This window comes from Condylura cristata, unplaced genomic scaffold (genome assembly GCF_000260355.1).
Source record: "Condylura cristata isolate star-nosed mole 26May11 unplaced genomic scaffold, ConCri1.0 scaffold00023, whole genome shotgun sequence".
Classification (NCBI taxonomy): Eukaryota; Metazoa; Chordata; class Mammalia; order Eulipotyphla; family Talpidae; genus Condylura; species Condylura cristata.
Genome location: NW_004567124.1, coordinates 6553939 through 6568764, shown reverse-complemented (window position 1 = coordinate 6568764; position 14826 = coordinate 6553939). Strand labels below are relative to the sequence as shown.

The 14826-nt window shown below is 32.7% G+C and overlaps 1 protein-coding gene across 5 annotated transcripts in view; it reads right to left on the bottom strand.

Moving 5' to 3' along the window:
* DENND4A (DENN/MADD domain containing 4A) overlaps window positions 1-14826 on the bottom strand; it is a 99301-nt gene that overhangs the window by 25271 nt on the left and 59204 nt on the right. For 3 of the 5 annotated variants that reach the window (XM_012728671.1, XM_012728673.1, XM_012728672.1), the window contains 9 exons: window positions 13944-14089; window positions 9616-9749; window positions 7084-7219; window positions 6526-6732; window positions 6309-6437; window positions 5916-6057; window positions 5388-5519; window positions 2769-2885; window positions 2087-2218 (listed from right to left, as the gene is read on the bottom strand). In XM_012728671.1, the coding sequence (XP_012584125.1) occupies window positions 2087-2218; window positions 2769-2885; window positions 5388-5519; window positions 5916-6057; window positions 6309-6437; window positions 6526-6732; window positions 7084-7219; window positions 9616-9749; window positions 13944-14089 (1275 nt within the window). The remainder of the gene's footprint in view (window positions 1-2086; window positions 2219-2768; window positions 2886-5387; window positions 5520-5915; window positions 6058-6308; window positions 6438-6525; window positions 6733-7083; window positions 7220-9615; window positions 9750-13943; window positions 14090-14826) is intronic. The other 2 variants (XM_012728674.1, XM_004687658.2) reach the window with 1 other exon arrangement.

The following is a 14826-nucleotide window of genomic DNA, read 5'->3' as shown; positions in this document are numbered from 1 at the left end:
GGGGAATGGGATCAAAAATGGGGGTGGGGTGGGGAGGGAAGTGCACGGGATTATGGTCATGGTACACGGGTGATTTGGTGATGGGAAACCCGCGGGGATTACAATTGAGATGGAAAAAAAATGTACAAAATGATGTAAAAATAAACTGTTATAAAATAAAAATTAAAAAAAAATATATATTGTCAACAAGGAACCTTATAATCCAAAGATAGTACTCTGGGACTGCATTTAAATAGAAGTAAGGGTTCCTTTGCAGTCACAACTACCCTTACAGCCAAAAGGCAGTGTTGGCTACTGAACTGTACCAGGGTTTGGAGCCAAATCTGGCCTGTAGGACTGTTTTTGTTCAGTGTGAAATGTTTTTTACTTTTTAAAGGGTGTAAAAATCACAGAAACACACACACATACACAGTACAGGTATGAATGGAGACTGAATGGAGCCTGTAGACACAAAATATTTACATTTACAGAAAAGTTAGTCTGAGTTTAAGTTTATATATATGTTAACTTCAACCAGAAAAAGTTTCTAACAGAGGCTGCAATTATATAGCTTCTCTGTACCAAGTGTTTGCCTCTGTAACATAATTATGGCCCATAATGTTAAAATGGAAGTTTTTGAGGTTTTCTGAAACCCCGAAAAGTAGATGTGACTGGTGTCCCCCTTTGCCATTCTTTTTGCCTTGCAGAACAGTGAAACCCAAAGTCACCAGTGGTCATAAGAACTGATGACAAAGCCCTTAAGCCAACATCTTGAGGCAATTATTTACCTATAAACTTCCTACTTAAGAAAAATAAATGTCAACTTGTTTATGTCATTGTGAATCATATTTTCTGAGACTGAAAGCTGAAAGAATTCCTAGTTGACAAAATCAGCTTTTTGTTAGATGTCTGAATATGCTGTAATCCTTTTCTACAATATAGCATCTTACCTATTGCTTCTTTCTGTTTAGAATACTCCCTACTTCCTCTCAGTTCCTCCTTCACAGCCCATTCACATTTGCTTTCTACTCAGCCCTTTGATCCATGCTCAAAAACCATATTCTCAAGGAAGTCTGCCTGATTAATGTCTCCCTTAATTCAGGACACATCTCCACTATATGTTCTCCTAGCAACCCACAGCCCTGATTCACACACAGTATTTAATCTCAGATATTTTTACATTTATTTGATTATGTGATCAATGTTTCTCCATTCCTCCCACCTGATGATGGCAGGAAGCATGTTTATTTTTTGTTCCTTATTATAGTCCCCAAAGCTTCTGGCTTTGGTAGCAAAGTAGGAGCTCAAAAAATTATTCCTGAATGAATTATTACTGTCTATTGGGGAAACAACTGCCACCAATTGACTAATCCAGAATACAATTGCAATATTATAGTATGATATATTATAGTTGAACACAGACATAAAAAGTTAAATACTAAAACCAGAATTAGGTTCAGAAAAACATGTCCTCATATTTCAGAGTACATTTCATTTCCAAATAAGTGTTCTTGTGGTAAACTGTAAGTAGTTCATATTAAATGCGAAATTCTCAGGATAATCATGAAATAGCTATAGGGTGGTAAAACTATTTCAGTATCCAATCAAACATTGAAACATCTCTTTGATTATTTTACCTCCATATTTTTAGAAACTGTCACAGTTATCTACATAACTATAAACTGTACTGCAAAACATAAATAAAACTGAAAATGCTTTGAACACCAACATGTTTTATATTTTAGGAAACAAAAGCCCTAAAAAAGCATTTTTCTAGCATATTTGCTCCACATCCCATCCATTTAAACATTTCATATCTATAACCTTGACAGTTGTTCCATAAATCCAGAGACACATTAACCCCTTATCACATATTCCTGTACTTGAAAAAAGAAATAAAAAAACTAATAACTGGAAAACATTATAATAACACCTCAAAGTGTAGTAAAAAAAGATAACAAAAGAGGTTAAAGTATGTCAAACTAAAAATTGTACCAAGAACTGGACAAGAGAGTTGGAATAGGCTTGAATTAAATACACTTAAAAAAATACAGATACAAGTAATTCTGCACATAACAAAGGAACAAAGGTATACTATTGAACTCACCTGTGCTTTCTCCTGATATTTTATCTTCACTGTTGTTACTTGCATCACTGAGGCGGACAATACTGGAAGAACCTTGATAATTGAACTTAGGAAGGCAATCAGTACTTCCTTTTGCACTCTCATTCTCTGATACTATGAGGATAAAAAATTATATATCAGAGGAGGCATACACAGCAGTAGCTTTTAGTTCTACATACTTATATCTGAAATATGGTTAAAAATATTGAACACTTCTGTATCTATTTATCAATCACAAATAACTGACTGTACTTATTTGAGTCCTCACGGTATAGATCAAATGACTAATTCTAGTCATATGTGAAGTCCATGCATATATTTTATACTTCTTATTTGGTTGAAAATACTACTTCTGGTGGGGGGATGAAGGAAAAAAGTCTAAGTAATAGGCCATAAATAAAAGCATTAAATAAAAATAATGTTAAACCTCAGAAAACAGTCACTACTAGAGTAGTGTTTGATTGGAGAGCACTTTGCCACTCTTCATACATGAAACATTTGAATGTTGGAATATTAGGTTGCAGAGAGGGCTTATACTGAGAGAAAAGAAGGAATTATAATGGGAAAGTGCACAATACAATTAACACTTTTGTAATTAAAGTCTTGTATTTTTATTAATGTTATGTTCCCAGATTTACAAAATATCAATTTAAACAATACCTACACGAACTAGAATCACTCCCTTTCTTATCTTTTTCTTCTTGAATGTCCTCAGCAGATGTATCCCCTCTTCTAACTTCATCCTTAGATAAGGAATTATATCCAAGATCAGATTGGCCACCTGAGATAACAGGAAAAAAAAAACAAAAAACCTCCAATGCTGTTTATCATAAACTTATTTACTGAGAACAACCAGAATTAGGAGCAACATATTAGTGTTAGAATTTACGTATATAAATTTTTCTGGCTTATTGCAATCAAAAACATTATTTTGTTAGCTCTCCCTGATGTCTATTAATATGAGAACAGGACGATCTCAAAAGAACTTATTTCTGGCTTCCCACTAGTCAAAACTAACTAGATACATTAATACATACAAATAATTTTTTATAGAAGCCTATGATTTTTCTAGTCAAAAGGCTGATTTCCAAGTACACAACAAAGAAATCTGCAGGAAATTCATAATAGAACATCTAGCATCTAGTAACACAGGTTGCTAGAGTTGAGTATCTAAATGATTTTTCTAAAAAGGGGGGGAGGTATTTAAAATAACTGATAATCAATATTATTCAAAAGTTAATTGAATAATCATTTTGTTGGACTTGAACATAAGTCCAACTGTAAGAAAAAAGCTAATGCTGTCATTAAGAAAAGAGTCATGTTGATAATAAGAAAACTTTTTTTTTAAAGATTTATTTATGCATACAGAACTGGGGTACAGGCCAGAGGTGGTGCAGGGGTAGCAAGAGGCTTCACTAAAGACAGAGTGGGGAGCAGAATAGGCTGACTGATGAAGTACACTGCTGAGGGGAGCAGCAGGCAGGTCAGGAGAGGTCTGCCAAGCCACGTGGATTACCTCCGGAGCTAGGGATTGAATTTATGCTGAAGTGGCTTTAGTCTGTTAGTGCTTGCTTTAACCCGCTGCACCACCAGGGAGGGACTGATAATAAGAAAATTTTTAACACATAGTTCCGTTAAAGAGATTCTGTAATTTCCAGCAAACTGTTTTCACTAGCATCAAATGTAACATTTGAATCCTACTTCTTCTATATTAGGAGGCATGAACTTACGTAAACCACTTAACCTTTTATTTGGATCTCAAGTTCCCAGGTTAATAATACATGAAAGATTATGTAAGGAATGGTTTTATAAACTTGTAAAGAGTTATCTAAATGACTTGTATTAAGTATCACTAGGTATTTATGCTAGTATCCTTGTTAGAAATAAATACAAGCTCAAAATTATAATCAAACTTTTACCTCCATTTGCAAAGAAACCACAAAGTTAAAAATGTGAAGACAAATCTTGATGAAATTCAGAGTTTTATTAAGTCCTGTATTGCTTTAACAGAGCCTCTAAAGGCTATAATTAAAAACAAGTGGTTTCTCATTTTGAAGAGATAATGCCTAAAGGTGACTACTGTAACTGATTAAATTTATATGACATAATAAAAAATAAAGTCAGCCAAAGAACAAGAAGTATAAAAATTACATTGCCACACAATTAGCTTACATTGACTATTCTTAAAAACGAGCATTAAAGGAGGTAGTCTAAAATGACATTACCATTTGCAGAGATATTTTTATTTATTTATTTTTAAAGATTTATTTATTTATACTTACATTACTAGGGTACAGGCCAGAGGTGAGGTGGGTGAGAGGATTCACCACAGACAGAGTGGGGAACAAAACAGGCAGACCTAATGAATACACTGCTGAGTGGAGCAGTGGGTGGGTCAGGAGAGGTCTGCCAAGCTATGTGGGTCAGCTCCCTGGCTGGGGAAAGAACTCGTGCTGCAGTGGCTTCGCAGAGTTTCATAGTGTGGGGCTTTAACCATTGTACCACCAGGGAGAGCCCGGCATTTTATTTTTAATGTTTGGGTTTTTAATTTTGAAGTTTCTGCTCATTAAGAGGTGACTCTTACACAATATTCAAAAGTCATGTGAATTATTTTAAATGTAATAATTAAAAGGACAGAATTATCCAAGTAATTTTAAGTTGTTTCATTAAATAGTAATTAGGGGCAGCTTATGCACAAGTTTTATATTTTAATGAAATTAATACCATTTTCATGCTAGAATGTTAAGGTTTTCTATACATGTAACAATTTTTATTACAAATTTTTACTTTAATATAGTTTAAAACTCACAAGAGGATGCAAAAATAATACAGTACAGAAAGTTCCTGTGTACCATTCCTCTAATGCTTATATCTCATATAAAACACAACATATTATGAAAGCCAGGAAACTGATATCGTATGGTACCATTAATTCACATGGGGACTGAAGTTTCTTTTTGCAAACTCTAATAACATCTTCATAATGCAAAGAATTTATCCTAAGAAAGTAATATGATAAAGAGATTTGTGTACTATCTTGAATTAACTGCATTATCATTGGATGAAATATCTGTATGAGCTACTTTATAACCTCTCAAACTTTTATTTTTATTCAAATAAAGAATAAAATTACATGTAGTTATCAAATTCAGATCAAGTACCTAACATATAAAATTAAAACTTTACAGTTAAATATATCATTGAAAATTAGAATCTAAAAATGACTAGCAAATCTAGCTTTTAAGATGTACTGTAATAAATGTATACATAAGCACACACAAACCTGTACTAGATCTATCATCAGTGGCATATACTTTGCTTAAACCTGTATTAAAAGGTGCCTGTTCCACAGTGTGTGTCCCATGACCACTATCCATGCTGCCATGACTAACAGCATCCAGGTCACTGCCATCTGCTTAAGAACACAATTTGACAGCATTTTACTACTCAAGGAGATACCAAAATTACACATTAGTTTGTCACTCAAGCTACTAATTTACTAATACTTAACATGAAAAGTGCCACATCATTAGCAATATTCAACTATGATGAAGAAACCTATTGTGAATTATCACTACTAAAATCAGACTAACAAAGGATGATAATTTAACAGTTACAAGAAAAAGAAAGGGAAATTTGGTGCTTTTTAAATGGGAAGAAAATTCTTAACATTAGGATTACTGTAATGACAATAAAAACTAGAAAACATTGTTTTTTAAAAACTTTTAAATTTTTAAAAATGTAAAATGTAAACAGTCCATTAATTTTAAAGGAAAGGTAAAGCACATGTATTTTTAAAAGCTTTAGTTACCTGAGAGAGTTGTTTGTGATAAGTGTGCATGTTTCTTTAGAGCTCTTTTGAATTGTGCTACTCCTAAAACAACATTTCTTACTTTTGTCCAAAGAAAATAGCCACTACGACTTCTTGAAGGCCAGGTACTTTCCAAAACAGCCTAGTCATTCAACAAAACAAAATAATCAGTACAAGAATTTTTATAAATGAACACAAACTGGCTTTAGAGTCACACTAAATAATATCTACAAAGTAAATTATATAACATAAAACAAAAAAAACCCCTGATTTACAAAATAAGTTGTACTCTAAAAATATGCTAAATAATCCCAGATCAATTACTTCAGCCATTAAATTATGGATGTATAATCACAAAATAATACACTTTCTCCAGTAAACCAAAGTAATTACCTTATTGTAATAGCCATACGTAATGGCATTGGGGTCAATACCAGCTTTCTGCATTTCAAAAAGGACTCGCACTGCAAGCACTGGCTGGTCATACTGTCCACAGAGCTGCATCAGAATGCGGTAGCACACCTGAAACACAGTAAGTTCAAAAATGTACAGAAACAAAGTAGCTAGTGAACTTAGAATAAATTAGTCCGTTTTAAAGAATACTTTTTACCTCATCAGGTGGATCCATCTTCTTTGACTGCATTTTTTTGAGCACATCATATGCTGTTTTCAGCGCCCTTACTTTTGAATGACATACTTTCACATAAGCTGGGAGACAAATAAACCACAGTCCATAACAGTGACGTAGTAGACACCTAGACCACATTTGAGGGATGGAAGAATACCTCTTGGCAATTTTATGGGCTGATTTAATTTCCTGGGGAAAAATGCAAGGATGTTATTAATAAATTTATACATTTAAGCACCCTTATTTAAATGTGGACAATCACATACTTTTATGATGTTTCCTTAGCAAAATCTCTGAATAATTTATGTGAATAGACATAAGCTTTTGCTTGAGTTTGTACTATACAATATGAAATAAAGTCCTAGGACAAGAAAATGAATTAATGATTTAAGTAAGTTAGATTACTCTAAATTATTTTTAGCATACTTTGGACAGCAAAATAATCTAGCAGTAGTAATTGAGGTAGATGGGAATTTGAGTATCAAATTTACTTTTGTACTGATATTTGACCACATAGAGAATGCAAAATTTTCAAAGTACCTGTTTTGTTCTTCTGAACATGGGAGAAGGGCTACTGGGACTACTTGATTTTGAAGGCAATTTACTCTTTCGTGGTTGTAGAAATCCTTCAGGTCTTTCAAATAAATTGTTCCTAAGAACTGGAAATCCATTATAGCTGTTTTTGAAAAGAAAAAAAAAATCCTCAAACACAAGTAGATGATCACACTGACTAAGGCAAAAACAATTATAACCAGTAACTTCTTAGCACAGAACTTAACCATCTTTTTGTATCAGACTGATATATACTCAATAAATATTCATACAAATGAACAAATATTCAACAAATGTCATTTTCTTACTATGAAATTAAGAAATGTAATGGCCAAATATAAACTCAAGTACATGCTTTAGAGAAAAAAGTAAAATACATCTAAATTTTGCTGAACTTGACATTAAAACCAAAGTCACTCATGCATATTTTAAAATTCACATTTATGTAAATACATGGTAAACAGCAAATAATATGGCACCTGACAGAGGGTCAATGAAATCAATACTCTTTCAAACTGGATAAACAGTTAGCTGTTATTGATTAACTGTATATTAATTAGAACCTCATCATTAAAAGGTGCAAGTAACATATTAGCATACCAAAACAAGCACTCATATTATCATGAATTCATTTATCAGGTCAGCTAAGCAATTCAGGGCCTCACCTATGAGAAAGTGAATGAGAGAGTCTGGAAAGGAGTTAAGAAAATGATAGATTATATGGTACTGTGAGGAGGTAGCCTAATCTGGATGCGAGAGCAAGATGTACTGGGCATTTAAAAGGTAGCAGAGGTATAGGAAAAAGACAAACTGAAAAGAACAGAAGAAGCCTCCAATCAGCAAACTTAACCTTTGTAATACTCTTAAAGCATGTAAATAGTCTTAATTAACTAAGAAAATAAATATCATAAAGTACAGCAAGTTCTGTATTACTGGAGGCAAATTCAATGGAATAAGAAAATACCAAATGACTGAAGGTTAAGCAGGAATAAAATAGCAAGTTCCGGAAAACCATGTCCCTTAAAAAATTCATAGTATGCACATGATAAGATCAATTATGTGTATCCTATGGAAATGTACTATTTTACCAATTTATATAGACTACATACATATGTGAGTCGTCTTGCATTAAGAGAACCCACTATGATCATTAAAGACATTTATTTTAAGTTACTTTTCCAATGATAAGTATGATTATATCAAGATTGTATTTGTAATCTCAAAAAAAAACAGATTGCTTAAAAAATGGGAACTTTATAAGGTAGGGATTTTCTTATTAAAGAACTCAATCTAGAAGTAAAAATCTAAATTATTATGTTAAAACAAAACTCCAAAAAAAAAAAAACCAACCCCAGAAAGCTGTACTTTAGTAAGTAAAATATACTAAAAAGGTCTTAGAAGTATAATATACCAAAGAAATAAATGAGATCTTGTTGAGAAATAAAAACAAGAGAGAAAGAGAAAGTAGAAATATTTTAAATATCTTTGACAAAAGACAGTCTTTTAAAAAGTGATATGAGTAACATCATTGATGGATGAAAAATAAGGGCAGAAATCAGTGCATATAAATTAATCAACATTCACAAACATTTGTTACACCACTTCATCTGTAAAAGGAAGAATTAATCCAAATGATAAATGAGGATCTCTTGAAAATCCATTTTCCATAAAAACAAAAACTAACAGAATGATAGATGTCATATGGTGTTAGATTCTTTAAATCTTTAGAATTTACTTACTTTAAATAAAGGAAGCTATTATTAGAGAATTTAAAAATTCCATTTCAAATCTTAAAGGAAGTACCACTTAAGTAAAAATAAATGTATACCAGAAACTAATTCTAACAAAATGTATATGTTTAATATACATATATAGACAAATGCACATCTATCACTATCACAAGCCTAAGGCCTGTGCTCAGGACCTTTCTTTCTTTCCCATTGGACTTGAAGGCAGGAACAATGCATTATTCAAGTCTATTATGCCAAGAATTTAGTAGTTTCTTAAATTAATAATGATCAATTCCAATAGTTCTCAATTTCTGTGACATAAACACTCATGGAAAGAGAAATAGCTTAGAGATATTATATCATCTAAATTAAGGCCACAAATACTGACTCTAAATTAAGAGTTACCCCTTTTATAAAACAAGGTTACCTTGATCAATGTGCCTGGAGTGAGAGGATGGAAGTGAGGAAACCAGCTTTAGTGAGAAACAAAAAGCAAAATTCTATATAAAATTGCTGAATGTTGTTTGGGTAAGATCCTAACTGAGTTTAATCAATGTTTATGAGAACAGATATTTATGCAGATATAGAGAGCGTCCCAAATCTATATTATACAGAATTTTTTCTTTTTTATTCTTCAAAACTTAATAATGGATGCGGGATAAGCTTGCTTACCACCTAAAAATTAAGGATCTGTAAAGTTTGGACTTTTGAAAATACCAGTCCTTAGAAATCTACGTCACAGATGATGATTGCTTCTCTTTCAATCTCAAATATTCTGCCTCTTGAGTACCTGTACTGCAATGGGGGTTCTTCACCATTGGGTAGGTGGGGGATCTCAGGTGGTGTTACAAAAACAGTATGTTCACTTTTGAAAGATTCATCCAGTTCTATAAGTCGCACTTCACTATTCTTGTCTATATCCACCTGAAGAGTTTAAAAAGCATACATTAAAAAAATACGTTAGTCAAGTGCTTATCTATGGAGGAAAAATTAAATAAACCACTTACATAACTATATGCTAAAGAACAAAATTAAGAAAACAAAAAGGGTAAACAAATTTTCTATGTTTCACTATGGAAAGACCTTCAAGAAAAAAATGTGAAAATAAAAATGTGCAAAACATTGTATGTGGGCCCTCCCTGGTGGCACAGCGGGTTAAAGCACTACACTAAGAAGCTAAAGCCACTTCAGCATGAGTTTGATCCCCACTCCGGAGGTGATCCACATGGCTCCGCAGACCTTTCCTGGACTGCTTGCTGCTCCCCTCAGCAGTGTACTTCATCAGTCAGCCTGTTCTGCTCCCCACTCTGTCTCTGGTGAATCCTCTCACTGCCCCTGCACCTCTGGCCTGTACCCCAGTTCTGTATGCATAAATAAAAATAAAAGATTTGGCAGCAATATTCAAAATGCTTCTAAGATCTGGGTAAATAATAAATTGGGAAACTATATTACAATTACGTAAAAAACATTTGAACTAAGTAGAAAATGGATATTATTGGTGACTGGGCTTATGGAGTTCCTAATGTTGTTTTTCCTTTTCCACACTTTGTTACTTAAGCCATCTAAGAAAAACGTGAAAAAATCAAACAGAATACTTATGACATTATTAGCAAATATAAAACATTAAAAAAAAATGCCGGTGCAGTTGTTAGTTTAAAAAAAAAAAACAGAATCATACTGAACAACATTAGGAACATGTCAATGCTAACTCAAAATCACAGGTATCTAGAGTAGGATGTGGTATCCACCAAAAACCCAAGAATAAAGGAAAAGCTCTAAACTCATTTTTATGCAGAAGAAATGTGGTTAATTTAATTATAAAGGCAGCAGTGATAATGAAATAAGAAGCAAACCAGAATTAAAAGTTTAAAACAAATGTACAAGGTCATTGGAGAGTAATCTGTTTCTCCAGGATGTATCATAAGAGAAATGCTTGTCTAAGAGTATGGAGTGTGTTAACATTTTCATGCATTTATTTAATTGTTCACCCTCTTTTTAACCATTTTTACTTTTCCAGACATGTATCTTCTTCCCACTCTCTAGCCACTTTGTTCACATAGATAAAAAACTGTGTTCAAGGATAACTGCTTGAATTGTCAGTAAAGTTTAATAAAATATTAAAAATTTGCATCACAGTTTCAATACCATAGTAAAACATATTTCCCTTATTCTGTATACCAGAAATTGACATTTTGACATTATAAAAATAACCATGCAACAAATTCTACATTTATCAATTGGACATTTCTGTCTTTTAAAAACATAGTGACATCTGTCTCCGTCAGGAGAAAAAGAAAACCAACACCCACAGCAGGATAAAATTAAAATAATTTTCATATTCTCTTCATATTTTTTTTCACAAGACATTAATATGTTCAGAAAACACTGCAAAGGCAGGCTTGGGAGACCAAGAAAATCTTACCAGGCTATTTGCTACACAAAACTGCCCTTAGTTAAGATCCATCCTACTGGAACAGATTGTAAGGATTCAAAATATAATAATATGATGAACACATGGTTCTTAAATTAGTCATAAATGAAACTCAAATAATTTTCAAATGTTGTCTTTCTTATTCTTATTCAGCATTACCTACCTCAGGTTTTTAAAGTCAGTTATGTTTTGTTTGGATATACTAAAATCAAAAGAGGACTATATCTAATTTCTGATCAATCTTAGCCTTGGATAGGCTTAGGCAGTTAATGAATCTTTAGTATTATTTATTTTCCAAGCTATACTGCCAGAAGTAGGAGAATCCTTTTACTTTAAAAATTAGTTCAAAGTTACTCAAGTAAGGAATAATGCCACATAAATAATTAACTTTAAGATATTATTGGTATTCAGGGTCTCCCAGGTCACACAGGAGGTTAGGTCTAAGCACTATCAAGCTGTCACCAGCCGCTGTAGCATGGGTTCAATCCCCTGCCAGAAAGCTAACTAACCCACATGGCACAGCAGACATCTCCTGTCTTGCCTGCTGCCTGCTGTTCTCCTCAGTGTATTTCAGTCAATCTGCCTGTACTACTCCCCATTCTCTCATTCCCAACACTACTGGCTAGCTCTTGTATGCATAGATTAGTAAAATAAATCTTTAAAAACAAATATTGGTATATCAGAAAACACTTGCAGATTAAAAGCAAGAGCTCACTTGCTGTGTTGAATGCACATAAATTGTGGTACTAAAATATGAAAGAGTAACAGCACTGTATGATTATTTGATATTTCAGAAAGTTTGCTTAGTAACACTAGTACAATTACCCTCTACTCATATATAAAGGTTTTAAATATATATATATATATATATATATATAATCTCTGACAGGTTATTTTCTCTAATAAAAGAGCTCCTTAAATTATAAGAAAGCAAACACATGTATCTGTTTTTCAGTAAATTAGTTTTCTGTTCTGACTTTCTTAGTAGTCACTCATATCTTTATAATCCATTATGCATAAGTGATCTTTTATTGACTCTAGACTTTCAGTAGGTACACAGCATTTTAGGAAAATATAGAAATAGCAGTTATAATACATTTAAAAGGATTGTTTCTTTTTGAGACTTCTCAGACTTTCTATTCCTTAAACAATTATTCCAATCATGTCCTGCATTGACTCCTAGCAAATAAACAGGAGGTGGTCTACTTTACCAAAATATGATCCTTAGAACATGATGCTCTATGTACTGAGAAAAATTATGGTCTTGTATATCTTATAACATAAGTAGTTTTTTCAACCATATGAAACTGTAGTACCAGTTAGTAGCTGCAACACAAACTTGTAAACAAGATACATTAAATGAAAAGGAAAATAAAAGAGAATGACACAATATTTCTTTCTTCTGTGCTAATAATTGAATAGCTAAATAATGGTAACTAATTTGCTTCTTCAGTTAGCTTGGTACAGTTAATTGAAGACAAACATATGCCATGTTCCCCAAGGAAAAGTCAGTGAGAACATAAGATGACCAGTGGAAGCCTAGCCATACAGGAAAAACATTCAAAGTGTATAATGGCAGTCAAAAACTTTTTTTCAAATCCTTTTTTTTTTTTTTACTTCTTTATGCATATAAGAACTGGGGTGTAGGCCAGAGGTATGGGGGTGGGGGGCATGAGAGGATTCACCAGACAGCAGGGAGCAAAACAGGCAGACCTACTGAAATACACTGCAGTGGATGTCTGCTGCACCATATGGGTTATCTCCCTGGTGGGGATCAAACTCATGCTACAATGGCTGCTGATAGCGTGATAGCACTGAGACTTTAACCTCAAAAACACTCTTATATACAAAAACCTACAAAATTATTCTTGTAAAGAAAGGATTTAGAAGAATTTTTAATTTTCTTGTTTTAATGTTGTCAACAGTTTATTGCATATTTTATTGCATATTTCCTATTTAAAATATACTTTTAAATACAAAAACCTACAAAATTATTCTTGTAAAGAAAGGATTTAGAAGAATTTTTAATTTTCTTGTTTTAATGTTTATTGCATATTTTATTGCATATTTCCTATTTAAAATATACTTTTAAATTTATTCTTTCTTTCTATTTATATTTAACTTTATAAGCACCAAATACGGTAAACTTAAATTTTTGATTGAAATAGGAAAAAGGAAGTTCTTGGTACTAGGCTGGAATAGAGACAAAACAATCAATGAGTTATGTATGACATTTCTCAGTAGGATTTCTGCCTCTATATAGATAGGGCTCAACTTACAAAAAGGCAGATTTTTAATAGTCCATTTGTAAATAGGTTATTCAAAATGTAGAAGGTAAATTTTCCCTCAAAGGATGTCTTTTTTCAGAAACAACAAGTGCTGGCAAGGATGTAGAGAAAAGGGAACTCTTCTCCACTGCTGGTACTTGTATTCTCCCTGCAGACTGGCCTACCCCTTGTGGAAAGCAGTATGGAGGTAAAACATGGTAAAACATGTAAAATCCTACAAGGAGGTTGTATTCCATAATTTCTAACAACCCAATACTTTCATTACACAAGTTAACTGTTTAATGGAATTTAGATTTTGTTACAAGTGGTCAAAGTTATAAATAGAAACTATGACTCATGACATAACAGTCACATGAATAAGTTAGGGTACTGCAGACATACAGTATTACTATTACTTACTTTATCTACACAATCATCAAAAAACGCCAGACTTGCATCTTTATCACTGACAAAAGAACATTCCTCAATGAAGCGAATAAACATTTGTGTTTTGGTCATCAAGTTATAGAATTTTTGATGTGAGCGGTCCCGACTTCTTAAGAAAGCTGTTCAACATAAATTTATAATGTCAAAATATATAGTATCATTTATAGGTTCATACAATTTTCTGAGCAAGATGGAATTTTACAAACCGGTCCATCTATATCCCCCACACCCTGTCATTTTTGTAAAAAAAGAACAAAGATCCCTAAAAAGGGGAAGAGGAAGTGGCCTGATAAACATAGCAACCAGAATGGAAGTAAACCCAGATCTTTCAATTCTTCCTTCAGCATTGTTTCTGTTCTCTCACTACTTTGAAGATAACAAATGAACTAGCAAACTTGAAAGCATTTTTAAAATTGCTAAGACTCCCACAAATGTGTTTCACATTATGTGCATGTGCTCACTCTCCACACACATTTGCTTTTTAAAGCAGGAGTTAATATCCCCTCTGGTATTCACCTATGTTTTCTTTTACTCAACTCGACAGCCTCAGGGATTTTGCATAAACTATTCTCCCTTCCTAAAACACTTCTACTTTCCCTTCGCCTGGCTAGTTTCCACTAATCCTTCAAATCATGGTTTAGATGTGATTTTCCCAGAAGTACCTTCTGTGAGTGTTTAGTTATATTATTTTCAAATTGCTTATCTTCTTGTTTCATTTGTAACCATATATGTCTTTCATATATACTATATATATATATTTCATATATGAAATATATATATATAGTATATATAAATCTAATATATGTAATGTCTTGCCTTGGGAGCCATTCAATATATGCGTATAAAATGAATTTTA